We start from the raw sequence: 13,329 nt of genomic DNA, 5'->3' as shown, positions 1-13,329 counted from the left end.
ATTTGCGCTGTGGTAGAAAAAAAAAATTTCTTTAGAGATATGAAAATACTATTCTGTTGTTGAAGTTTGTTTCCTGTGTTATAAATCTATGACCAACTATGTGGTGTTTTCACAAATGTCGTTGATCATCTTGTAAAAAAAAAGGTTCATTTTGTGCAAAACTTTTGCTGCATCAAATAAAATTAAATTTCATGAAAAATGTTAATCTTGGGCAAATTTTGTGGTATTTCACAGATTTCGTATTTCACAAAATTTTAGTGTCCTTGGCTATCACCCAGATTCTGAACACATTTTCTCCCATGTGTGTTTTATTGCATAGTCATACACTGTAATATATCGTTATAAAGTTTTGTTTCAACTAGTACAGCTATGGGGATAATGAAGGCTGGATAATCTTGATTTCTTTCAGAAAATTTTGAAATAGGTAAATTATTTTCAAATTCTTCAAGGAAATTTGTAATTTTGGTCATGGAAAGTATTGGAAAATTCAGGGAAACTTTTCTATAGATTTGTTTGGACACCGGTAGAAGTTTCTGTTGCTAGGCCCCTCCCTATAAAACTGAACTGTTGCAGGTTTGCTGTAAAGACCTGTGGTTCCTGGAGGTGGAGCGGCCAGCGATGCCTGGGCGAGTGCAGCTGGTGCGGGCGTCCACGCAGTCCCTGGAAGTGAGCTGGGGGGCCTCGCCCACTGCGGAGGCGTACGTCTTGCAGATACAGAAATACGACATGCCGCCCGCGACCGGGGTTCAGACGCCCGCCAAGCCCATCCCCGCCCCCCAGCCAGTGCCTGCCGCCACCCTCCCGACCCCAGAGCTCTCCCCGACGCCCAGCCCTGTCACCAGGCCTGCCACCGCGCCTGCCACCACCGTGGCCAGGCCGACCGTCGTCGCGCCGCAGGTCGTCGCTCGGCCGGCCTTGCAGGTGGTGTCCTCGGCGGGCAGGGGTGAGTGCAGCAGTAGCATGAGCAGTACCATCATCTTATATGCCAGACAGTAAGATAGTTCCAAAGTTATTGTTTGCTTGTCTTTTTCTAGTCCAGGTTATCTATACATACTGTGATTTATCACATGATTGTCGCGCATTACTACATAGTATAAAACAAAGTCGCTTTCCGCTGTCTGTCCCTATGTATGCTTAGATCTTTAAAACTACGCAACCGATTTTGATGCGTTTTTTTTTAAAAATAGATATAGTGATTCAAGAGGAAGGTTTGTATGTATAATACGTGCATAATATAGTAGAGAAACTCCTATAATTTTGGAGGTTTCTAATGTGATGTCGTAAATAAACACTTTTTTTGTGCTTACATTGCAAAGGCTGGCTGAACCCTATGAGATGGATCAAAATACTACAGTATTGTGCACCTTAAAAAGGTCTACAAAAAATTCAGCGATGGTATATGATAGTGATGGGTCGATTCCGATTCCAGAATCGGTTCCACCGATTCCACCATAATCGCGGTATTCAGAATACAATGGTTTTGGAACTAACCATGACCGATTCCTACATTGTTTTTGTAAGTTTACAAAATACATCTCCTACGCAACATAAGAAAATATTAAAGTGTATGCAAATTTAATTTTTAAACAACATAATAAAATCTTTTTTACGGAACTGAGATTTACGAATTTCGGTGATTAACATATCAATTTATTTGCATCACCATTTTCCCCACAGTACAAATGCAGTAGGTATCTACTTTCTCGCTTTAAGCGAAAGCATTTTTCGGAAATTAAGTTGCAGCAGCACTGCATTTAATAGTAAACCTTCAAAAAAAATTAGATAAAACCATCAATGTTTAAAGAAAATAATGTAAATTTTATTTAGTAAACGTTAACTATTTGATCATGGCAGCTACATTTGCCGTTGTAAACAACCTAATTTTTTGTTTGTACTACCTGCCATGGTAAACCATACGGCCATGAACCAAATCTTTGGTGACGTGAATGTGAAAATTAAAATGTTTCACATCTCTGCACTTTAAACTTTAAAGAATTATTATTAAAATAACTTTTTAACTAGATTTTACTAAAATTCACAGTGGATTACTGCGACCATATAAAAATAAGTTTAAAGCAACATAACCAAATTGCTGTTAGTCGGCGTTCTTGTCCGTCTTTAGCGATGCTCGTTTTACATTAGAAATATTTTGGAAATGCAGTTGGCAAATCTGAATTTCCAAACATTTCTGCTGAAACGTTCGTAAATATTTATTATTAAATAAATATAAACAATCTTTGGAAAGTAGTTGTGTTAGTGCAACAGAATTGTTTCTGATAAATTTCTGAAATAAATTAGATGTTAACATGCGATTATTTGAAGAGTTAAAATATTTTGTGTACGAAAATCTCACCATAAAATGTGGAAATTTTGAGATGCTTAAACATGCACAGATCTTTCTTACTCAAGAACAGAAAATTTATTTTCTCTTTACAGTAGTGAAGAACTGCAAGACTGGATGGATTTATTCTTTTCACCAAGTGAGATAATTATGTTCTAGTTAATATATTAAAAAGTAAGCATCTCTGTTATTTTATTTGAGTGTGGTGCATATTTGTTTCCATCATAATGAGATAATAAAGTTTTATTTTTACATTTCCCTCTTTTTATTTATTTTTTTGGTTCTGGTCCCTTGAAATATGTAAAAACGAGGTTATATTGTCTTTTTATTTGGATCATTATTTAGTTGTGCTTGAAAATAAAATTCTTAACCTAATCGTACAAACCCTCTTTTTTTACAATAAATAAATTGCGTTGATAATGTAAGGTATCTAAAGTTGATTAAGTTATAACATTATTTACAATTTACGTCATAAGACGTCTTTGATTATTGGCAGTGTTTGAACCTGTGTTTCGTCTAACTATATGCAAGGTTAAAAGGCCAAATTGTTCTAGAAATTCAAGGCAGCGTAACTGAGGGTAATGAAAATGCTTTTTAACATTATATAAGCTGTATATAATGTTAATTTATGCACAGAAAATGAAACAATGCAATTAAATTTTTTTTTTCTGAGTATATTACTGTGTTGAACATTGTCATATAAAAATAAAGAATCTGAATCGGATTCAAAGAATCGACCCTTTAATTTAAGAATTGTAAATGGAATCGGAATCGGTGTATTTTAGGAATCGGCCCAACACTAGTATATGTCTATTTCTAGGGGATAACCCACAATAACCATTTTTTATTCTTTACTTTTTACGAGAAATAATGGCTTATTTACTAAGAGATTTTAAGCAATACAGCATTAATCCATATCAAAAAGTACCTTAAATACATTGTGCATGGCCCGTTACAGCATGTAATTTAAATGAAAATTAGAAAAACGTAATTTTTTTTTAAACGAACGTTCGGTTTTTGAATATATTTTAAGAGGTTTTGAACCGAACCGAACGTAAGGGTTCGGTTCGGTTCGAAATTTTCGAACTTCGCCCAGCACTACAATTTTCAATTACTACCTAAAACTCTTAAAAACCCACCTCGAATCCCACCTCGGATCCTACGAATCCTCGAATCCATAGGATTCGGTATATTCGACGAATCCAAGATTGGAAAATCCCATCTCTAATAAAAACTATTTTTATTACATATATAATAAAATACCTTGTGCCTAAATGTGAATGTGGCATAATCTACATAAAATTATAAATTAGGTTAACACAAATACTGCATTTATTTAGGCTTAAATAAAAGTGACGTACAAAATCACACTGACAATAAAATTAACAAAAGAATAACATTATGTCACAGCCGTCGGCCAAGAACGGACTTAAACTTCCTCACAGCTGTATATAGTCGTAGAGTTTTTCCTCTATCTCCGGAAACTTTGCTACCGCACCACGGAACGCACGTCTATCCCCACTGGCCGAAAGCAGTTTGTCTTTACTTTTCCTCCAATCCCTCAAACATGATTCGTCGACACATTTTCGCCCAGCAGCACATTTACCAATTTCTTCCGCTTCACTGATTATTTTTAATTTTTCCACAACTGTGAAAGAATGCAACTTTTTTTTACGATTTATTACAATACTTGCAGCCAACACACAAGTAAAACCACTGTGTACTTTGCAAATGAGGATAGGACAGTGCGTGGGAGCGTGCGTTTGTAACCAGCGAAGCTGCAGTGTGACAACCCTGTGAGGAATGTGACCTTGACTGTCTGCCGCTTCCTTCCCATCCTTTTCCCCTACCCCTCTTGCCTATCGCAGCAACCTCCAGTCACACCGGTGTGTTATTTCGTCGCCGTGCAAAAATGCCCCAAGACCCATGTAACACCCGCACTCTACTTTTTTGAACCTGATTTTTTTAAAAAAAAGGTGCGGGTGGTACGTGGGTTTACACAGTAATTATTGCTGTTAGTTTTCATTTCAGTACATTGTTGCCTGTTTTTGGTGGTTTACATTTCTCATTTTCAAGTTTGGTATGTACGTTAAAACTATATTGACTTCCGATAATCTGTCTGAACTGCTTGTCCAGCTGTCTTAGTCCCAATCATGCTGTAGTAAAGGCTTTCACTGTACAGTAGAGCCTCAGTTACCCAAGTTAATGAGGACCACTGCAGCTTCGGATAACATGGAAGTAATAAGAAAATTATCTTGATTTTCAATTGGCCCAGTGGTTTAATTTTCCAGAATCATGTTTTTCTGACTTTCTTCAGTGTTGATTATTTCACATCACTCCCATGTTTGCTCAACCAGTAAGTGGTATCTTAGAAGTTAATTTTCTTAACAAGTCATAATTTTGTAGGTCATCAAACAAATGTTTCTGGTAATGGTGCTTTAGGTAGAGTCAATAATACAGAATCTTGGTTAGTCAAATCTTGGATAACCAAGACACTGCTTTATATAAAATGACCCTGATGAAGACTCTTTGTAAGAAAATGTTCTTTAAAAGGACATGAAATTATTTATTTATTGTGACATGCCCACAGACAGATATAGAACTTTTTTGTGGGCACGAACATATGAAAAACAAAACAACACAAGTGATGCAGCATGCCATGCATGTGGCCAGGCACCGCAAAGGTGGGCACCACCTACAAGTAGCTTCAACATAACCAGCTGGCACTGTGCACATGTACAGGGTGGCCAGCCAACCGGGAAATCGGGAAATACGGGAAATAGCCAGGATTTCTTAAAAAAACCAGGAATACCTGGAATCAACCAGGAATTTTTATTAGAACCGGGAATTTTTTTTATGAAGTAACGATCTCAAAAACATACGGCTGTTAAATGAGCACGTTCACCACCCGTCGAAGCACGACAGTATGCTCGTGAGCTATATTTTGTGAAAGTTTATTTGTTCATATTGCATTTAAAAACTTTTGTAGTACGTAAGAAACCGTTAACAAATCAGACTTCCATACTTATTATGTTTCTGTATTCAAAAGCAACAGCATTTTGGCTGAAATTATGTTGTAGGGTGGTAGTAATTTCTCGCACGGCATGTTGGTAGCACTAGTTTTGTATGTATATTTGTTTTTACTTTGCGCTCATGTTGTTGCGTCACGGTATCACGGATACTTTTCTTGAGTTTTTTTAAAAGTTTAGTTGTGCGGGACGTTGTTTTGAATTTTTTAATCTAACATGTAATTGGCGCAGACTATCAAAATGTCAACGAGTTCGGTCACCACATACAATGACAAATATACGGAAGAGTTTGAATGGGTGGAGAAAGATCCAAAGTGCAGGACAAACGCTATTTGCAATTTGTATAATGTTAAAATCAATATCGGTAGCATGGATGGGAAGAACAGCATTAGCCAGCCACGCGAGAGGGGCAAAACACGTGCGTTTGGTGTCAAGTAATTTTTGTGACGTGAGATTATAAATTTTTTTGTTGGTGGTAGGTTTTGTTTTAAGCAAGTTCATTGATTTAATTTTTAAGCCTATATTTAAGTTGTCTATTGTTTAACGCCAATAAAACATCATATTGTGTGTGCTTTGTGTAACAAAAATACAAATTGTATGCAAATATTGATAAAAACAACCCTTGAAAAAACCTGGAAATAACCAGGAATTTTATTATCCCAGAAGAGTGGCCACCCTGCATGTAGGGACCACATGACAAAAAAAATAAAGAGATACAAATATGCATAAATACAGTACATAAAACACAAACAAGTCATAAAATATGAAAAACAACCATATAATATATGTGATACAAATATTTATATGATAAATAATTAAAATACAATATACAGTACACTCCCTATTTAACGCGGTTGTCGGGGGACATAACTTTTACCCGCGTTGTTGCATAACCGCGATGTTTCGATGTGACCAAGGTCAAAAGGCATAAAACACCGCCTGTGTTCTAATAGGTCGGCAAGCACGCACAGTATAGACGGCCCGCCGTTGTGCGGACTTTGCATCCGCAGTTTTCACTAAACGCGGGTGAAAAAATAAAAATAATAAATTTTAAAGATAAAAATATTAAATGTTGAATTGTTTTTATTTTTCCGCATGCCGCGCACAGTTTGTCGCACGGCCTACGAGCGCGCCACACGCCGCCATACACACGTGCGGCACACAAGCTGCTGCCAGTCTCGTGGTGTCAGCCACAGTATCTGCTTCGTCAGTGTCCGTAACAAAGTAAGTGCAGTGTGTGCGGTTACACACGATTCTGTGGTCGAAGTCTTCTAAAAAGAAAGGCCGTAGTGATACTTCAAACCGAATATGAATCGCAAAGTACCGAGTTTGATTAACAAAATAAAAATTCTATATTTACTTACAGATAGCTTGTCTTTTGCAGAAGTAGGCCGCAGATACAGGAAAAAACTATTCTAGCATTCGTACAATAAAAAATAAAGAATCGTCTATCGTGTCAAGTCGTTAAACTTTATTATCCATGCTTACAGTAAATTATAAATGGTTACGTGTGGGAAACAAAAATTGCGCCAATTTAATTTTAGCGCAATCAGTGACGCCGTATTAAAAACCGTGTTAAACTATGTTTTACTTATTTCACCAAACACTGTGTCGAGTTGCTGAGTGTGTGTTTCTCGGATCGGCAAGTGTTATATTCCCCAGCCTCTGGTTAAAGGTCGGGAGACCGCTACACATGAACATTTCCGGGAATTGTTTACTACCTCACGGCAAAAGTGGTACAGTATGGTTCACGTAAGTATTGGACCACTGGGAATTCCTGGGCAAAGATTAAAAATACGCTAGCTGATTTACTTTACCATTTAATGTTAAAACATTATACCAAAGTAAAAAGATGAACGTGTAAATACAATGAATTACCCAATAATATAACGTCTGTAGGTTTAAGTTGTAACAAAACATTTATAAACAGATGTACCAATTATGATTCTGGAGTGGAATTTTAAACACCGGACTACCTGATTTTGCCTTGTACGCAGGGACGCTGCTCAGTCAAGTGACTCATGCTCTGCCTGTGTGCTGCGTGAACACATTCCCTCCCCCACTCCCCCTCGCCCTGTTTCTGCCCGCTCTAATCTCTACCTCTCTCCGTATTCTCGGCTCGCCTCTCCCTACCCAGCGCTTGCCGACAACCAAGCCTATCCAACATCAATCCCCAGCCGAGTCACGCTGGATAATGTCGCTGGACGGTGGGCTTTATCAGGTCCCCTGCTTCATTTGTGAGATAAAGCGACGTTAAGAACTAGTCTTTCAGAAAATATCACTGGGCTGGATTGGACCATAATTTGAAAACACTACAAGATAGAGGAATAATGTACGGAGATATCTTGTTTAGAATTTCACTGCGGACATTTTCTATGCCTAGGCTTTTTTCTGCCCGATGCTTAGTTTGTTAGTTACAACGCAAAATTATCCTAATCGGCTATCAACCATTTATTCCATTATTATTATTCATTTCTGACTGGGGGACATGGTTTGACCCGCGATATACCCGATTCCGCGATCAATCGGGGCGCGATATACCGGGAGTTTACTGTATCAGAAAATTAAATATCAGCGCAGCAGTAGAGAAAATAGAAAATACAAATTGTATTCATAGTTGGGTAGAAGATACAATTTTTTTTAAATTAATCTTATTGCTAGTAAGAGGAAGAAAGCTCTCAACCAGGTAAAAAATGTGTTTGTGGCCGTAACTAAGGGTTAACTGGTACGGGGTGTTGTGCAGGCACAGTGGGCTACAGGCTGCAATCGCCCGGCTTGAGTCCCGCTGGGGTGCGGATAGTGAACAGACTGCCGGCGGTGACCCAGCAGCAGCAACAGGTGTCCTCCGCGGTGCTCGCAGCGCCCGCCGGCGTGACGGCAGTCACCATGCCCATCGCGGTGACGCGTGCGATGCCCGGCGTGGTGGCGGGGCCCCCTGCTGCCTCCTCGGCCCAGATGTCGGGGATACAGACCCTGGCCGCCGCCGCCGCAGCCACGCAGAAGATGAGCACGTCCCCCGTCAGAGTGAAGACGGCCCCGCCCCTCGTCACCACTATACCCGCCGGAGGTATGCATGCCTCATGAACACTTTCTTATTAGGGCTGTGCAGTTTGGATTTGCAAAAAGAACCTCGGTTTCTGATTTTGGGTTTTACTGGGGTCTTTTAATTTTTGTTGTAAATAATTCAACAACACAGAGAAGGGCAGTATACTTTTTGCACTAACTTTTTTTTTACCTCAATTACAAATCTAATGTTATTTGTTCTTGAAAGTCCACAACTTTAATGTGCATAACGTTCAGCAACCGTAACTTTCAAAACCGACTACCAACTTAAATGTAATTAGAAGTACCGTGTTTTCTCGCATAATCGTCGCACATTTTATTCTAAAATCAAGTTTGAAAAGTAGGGGTCGACGATTTTGATTTAAAAAAAAATTGTTAGATAAAGTATTCATAAAAACAAAACCCATTCATGGAAAGTACGTTTATTGACAAAGTGAAGTATTAAAGAGTACGCCAAACAATTTAATTTAATAAGTCATGCAACAAAAACCTTTCTTAAACTTTAAATAGAAAAACAAACTTTAAATAGAAAAACAAAATCTGTGATCCAAATGCAAGCCGAACAAACGCGTAACTACTGTAGTAAACACCACAAGTGAGGGGATATAAAATGTAGATAACGCGGTTCCGCATAGACAGCGCATGTTGCATGCAATTGAGGAGATATCAATATTCAACTACGCGCGCTCTATATGGGAAGCAACATAACCAAACAGTAATGATAGCAACGAGCGCTGGCTGCATTTTTGTAAGCGGTACACTGCTGCGACGCAGACGAACAATGAAGATTATAACTTATAAAAAGTCTTTAAAATAAAATTTACACGTCAGACAGCTTTGTATTTCCATTATTTAAATAAGTACGTGGTAATTTCTGAATAAATATTATATTTATACTTTTAAATACATCGTTTTATACAGAAAAGATACCTACACAAAGCGCTCAGCATCTTATAGTGGGACCAAAAACATCATGCAACATTTACACGAAAGGTTTTTTTTATCCAAATTTTGACGCCCTAAAATATGGGTGCGACGATTAGGCGCGTGCGACGAAAATGCGATAAAAGGGGGTAAGTTCTATACAGCAAAACCCCTTATTTGCACTTTTCATGGGGACAAAGTAAAAAAGTGTAAAAAGCGGGAAAGTGTAAATAAAGGGAAAAGTAAGAAATACGTTAAAGTTGATTAAAATACAGTCGCATCCTGCAGCATTCATAACAAATGCAGGCTACATTACACATAAGCATTGCACCACAATAAAAAAATTTTAAAAAAAGGGCCGCAAATTGTAAATTTACCGTCAATAGCGCGCCGTGCGCTGAGAAAGGTCAATCAGCTGTTATGGCGCGGCGTAGCCGCCGGCTGGCTCTCTCTGTTGTCTGAGCTGCGCATGCGCAGTATAACTCACTCAACGCTCCGCCCAGACTCGTGACTTTCCATCAGCAGACAGCCAATAGATGCGAGCTTAGCGGAAAAAAATATAAGCTCCACCTCCCGTGTACCAGTTTTGTCCAGTTCTAATACCAGTTTATTGGTATACGCACCAGTTTTCTCGCTGCCGTGACGTGTTCAAGTTTACGTTCATCTTGATGTCTAGATACCAATTATTAATTATTTAGGACCCCCAGATATGAATTGTTAGGTAAAAAAATATGCGTCAACTGTACAATACTTCCGAAATTATAAAATACGTTTAAAACAGTTGACTCCGCTCATTTTATCTAGTGAAGTTTAGTCTCGTACCAGTATTTCGGCTAAGTTGTGACATAAATATAGTAACAGAATGTATACATTCGTGAGTTTACGTTTTTCCCCGAGTACATTTTAGATTTTCTCTTGCTATAGTTACTCAGACTTTTACATGCCTAGGCTTAAATTATTATATGTTTAGAAATAAAAGAAACTTTTCAAGTTTATTTTGCGATTTAAAATGTTCACTGCCGACTATAAAAGTTACGTTTTTCACAATGTTTTTAGGCCTACTATCGTTGTTACGTGACGTAAATAGCGGGATGGATTAGATTTTTGAGACGTAATTCGCGTGAAAGTATTGTATTGGATTAAATGGGAACCAAACGGGACCTGAAGAATATAGTGCAAATAACGGGAAAACGTAAATAACGGTAACGTAAATAAGGGGTTTCACTTTGTGATTGATAAACCATATTTTTATGACATAGTATTTTGCCACATACAGTAGAACCCGTTTATAGTGAACCCGCCTATAATGAATTCCCGTTTATTGTGAATTTCCGTCTCAGTCCCGGCAAAATGATGTGAGGTTATGTATTAATTTATTGGATATAGCGTACAACTTTTGTCAATGTTCATACGTTTTCCCGCGTACCACGAACAAATTTTGCCGACATAATGCACATTTATCTCTATATTTTCATATAATTACAAGTTTTTTTCTCAAAACGTCTATTTTGGATCACATTGAAGTTTTTTTCCGCAATACGCTACTCGATTGACCACCGTTTATATTATAAACAAGTCGTATTCGAGTGGCCTCGGTATGCTACGTGTAGCAGAAATGGTGATCAGTCTGGTGAAAATAAAAAATAGTTTTCCCTGCATTGTTAAAGAATGGGCGAACGCGTGTACATTTAATATGTTATCAAAATTAAAAATAAATTACCGCCACGCAAATACGTATGTACATTATAGCAGCAAATTCAATATTTTTACGTCTCATTTTTATCGTTTACGTTTCGGACATTTTGATCGAGTAAGGTTCGTAAGACTACCACTAGATAGACCTCTGTGGACTAAATTTTTCCATAGAAAGTGAGAAAATTTCGTTCCAACTTTAGCAACTGCAATACTAAATGATACGTAGTGATCTTTGATGCGCCAGACTCGTTATTTTTCGTTTATTTACTTTTGACGGTAAAAAGAATTTTGTTTTATTAAGCTGCAAATGTGCTTCAATAAGAAATACGTACATAAAAAAGGGTGAAAAACGCGGTAAAAAACGTAAGGCATTATCTGTGCGAGATAAACTAGACATTATTGAAAAGGTAGACTTTAACCCCACTGTCCCGCACGTGTTAATAGCAAAGGAACTGGGAATTACAACATCCACATTAAGTACAATATTAAACAAGCTGAACAATCTTCTTTCTCAAGCTGCGAATACATCACAGAGTACCTATTAAACGCCTGAAAAAAGGAAAATATGCAGATGTTGAAAAACCATTAATAGAAAGTTTGTACATGTATAGTGTATTAAAAATAATATCTGCATTTGCTCATAAAACTGTTGCTTTGAGTATTTTCATTCGTTATTTTCTTGTCTTTTAGGCCTATGTGTAGTTAAGATTTTGCTTTTGAGTATGTATTGCCAATATAAAAGTTTTCCCAGATATAAAGTTTCCCCTCTATAGTGAACATATAAACTACTCCCTTCAGATTCATTATAACAGGGTTCTACTGTATTACATCTTAAGAGAGTGGTGACAATCAAAGAATGTGTTCGTTTACTTTTCAGCTGCATAAATGTTTAATTAAAATTAGTGATGCACCGATTATACTTTGCCGATTACGATTACAGATTATTACACTAATAATTGCAATTATCGATTACGATTATCGATTATCAGTTTTTGCGTAAAGTTGAAATAAAAAACAGTCTTTTACTAAATATTCCTACTTGAACGCCTTTTTATTGAAATACTGTAATCATATTTTTATGTATTACTGCACTAGGATATGTAGTTGTAGATATAATAATTATTTTTCTTTAAAATGCACACAAATAAAACACTCTAAATTTTTTTTACACCTCAACTTGTAAAATAACTAAAATATAATGTAGCTTGAGAGTCCACTGTTGGTTGGAAGAGTTTAGATATTCAAATTTTTATTAAAAAACATTAGCATATTGAGGTTTTCTGGAATCAGCCTATTTCTTCTATATGTCAAAATAGTTCCAGCAGTGGAGAATAACCTCTCTGATGTATTTTTTTTTGATACCATGGCTGGTAGTGTTGTTTGTGACAGTGCATGTTTTTCAGGTGGTCTAGGAGTGACATAAGGATCATCTACTTCACTTTTCCAACTTTTATTAGTTTTTGCTGAAATTACTTCACTGGAATGAAATTTTTTTTGTGTGGTTCCACATGTTTGTAGTTGTGTACGAGTTCTGGTTCCCGCAACTGCATTGTGAGATGAGTGTTCCACATATTGAGCATTTTGCTTTAGATTCACTTATTAAATCCACCGAGAAAAATTTGTATATGTCACTTTTCGATCTTGAAGACATCATTATGTTGAACAACAATCAAAATACAAAGCTAAACTACAATGTGTTTACGTTAATGACCATTGTCTACGAAAAAAACTGCAGTATTCAATATTCATGACTTACTATTGCAGTGTTGCCAACTTCAATTCTGATCGTCACTTGTGCAAACATTATGGTTGCAATTTGGTATTTTATTTTAGTAACTCCGTTAATGACTAAAAAGTAAAAACTAAATTTAAAAAAATGCCAAATAATCGCTATTTCAGTTTATTAATTACTAAGGATGGGTCGAATACCAAAAAATGCCGGTTCTGTTTTCGGTGCCGGTTCCAAACTTTAAACTTCGGTTCCAGTACTCTGTTTTAGGATTTTGTTTCAACTATTGAAGTACTTTTGTGTAACAGCTAAATTAAAACAGCATGGTAGGTAATCTTAAATAATAATTTTACTAATGCTCTTAAAAACAAACAAGGTGAGCAAATATGTGTAAGTATTGTTAAAACAGTTTAAACAAGTAATGCTAAATATAACATTTTAGTATTTCACACTAAATTCATTTTAGATTTTTATTCAAAAAAATGAGCATCTTCACTCTCTCCGGATCTAAACGATTCCTTTTGGAGTCGCAAATAAATCCTGCAGTG

The 13,329-nt window shown here is 37.0% G+C and overlaps 1 protein-coding gene across 1 annotated transcript in view; it reads left to right on the top strand.

Moving 5' to 3' along the window:
• Positions 1-13,329, top strand: part of LOC134538439 (host cell factor 1) — a 246,133-nt gene that overhangs the window by 154,790 nt on the left and 78,014 nt on the right. Inside the window, exons 7-8 of the mRNA XM_063379766.1 lie at positions 574-943; positions 8,114-8,437. Of these exons, the coding sequence (XP_063235836.1) occupies positions 574-943; positions 8,114-8,437 (694 nt within the window). The remainder of the gene's footprint in view (positions 1-573; positions 944-8,113; positions 8,438-13,329) is intronic.

This window comes from Bacillus rossius, chromosome 13 (assembly GCF_032445375.1).
Source record: "Bacillus rossius redtenbacheri isolate Brsri chromosome 13, Brsri_v3, whole genome shotgun sequence".
Classification (NCBI taxonomy): Eukaryota; Metazoa; Arthropoda; class Insecta; order Phasmatodea; family Bacillidae; genus Bacillus; species Bacillus rossius.
The sequence above is the reverse complement of the archived record's forward strand: the minus strand, read 5'-3'. Positions and strand labels throughout refer to the sequence as shown.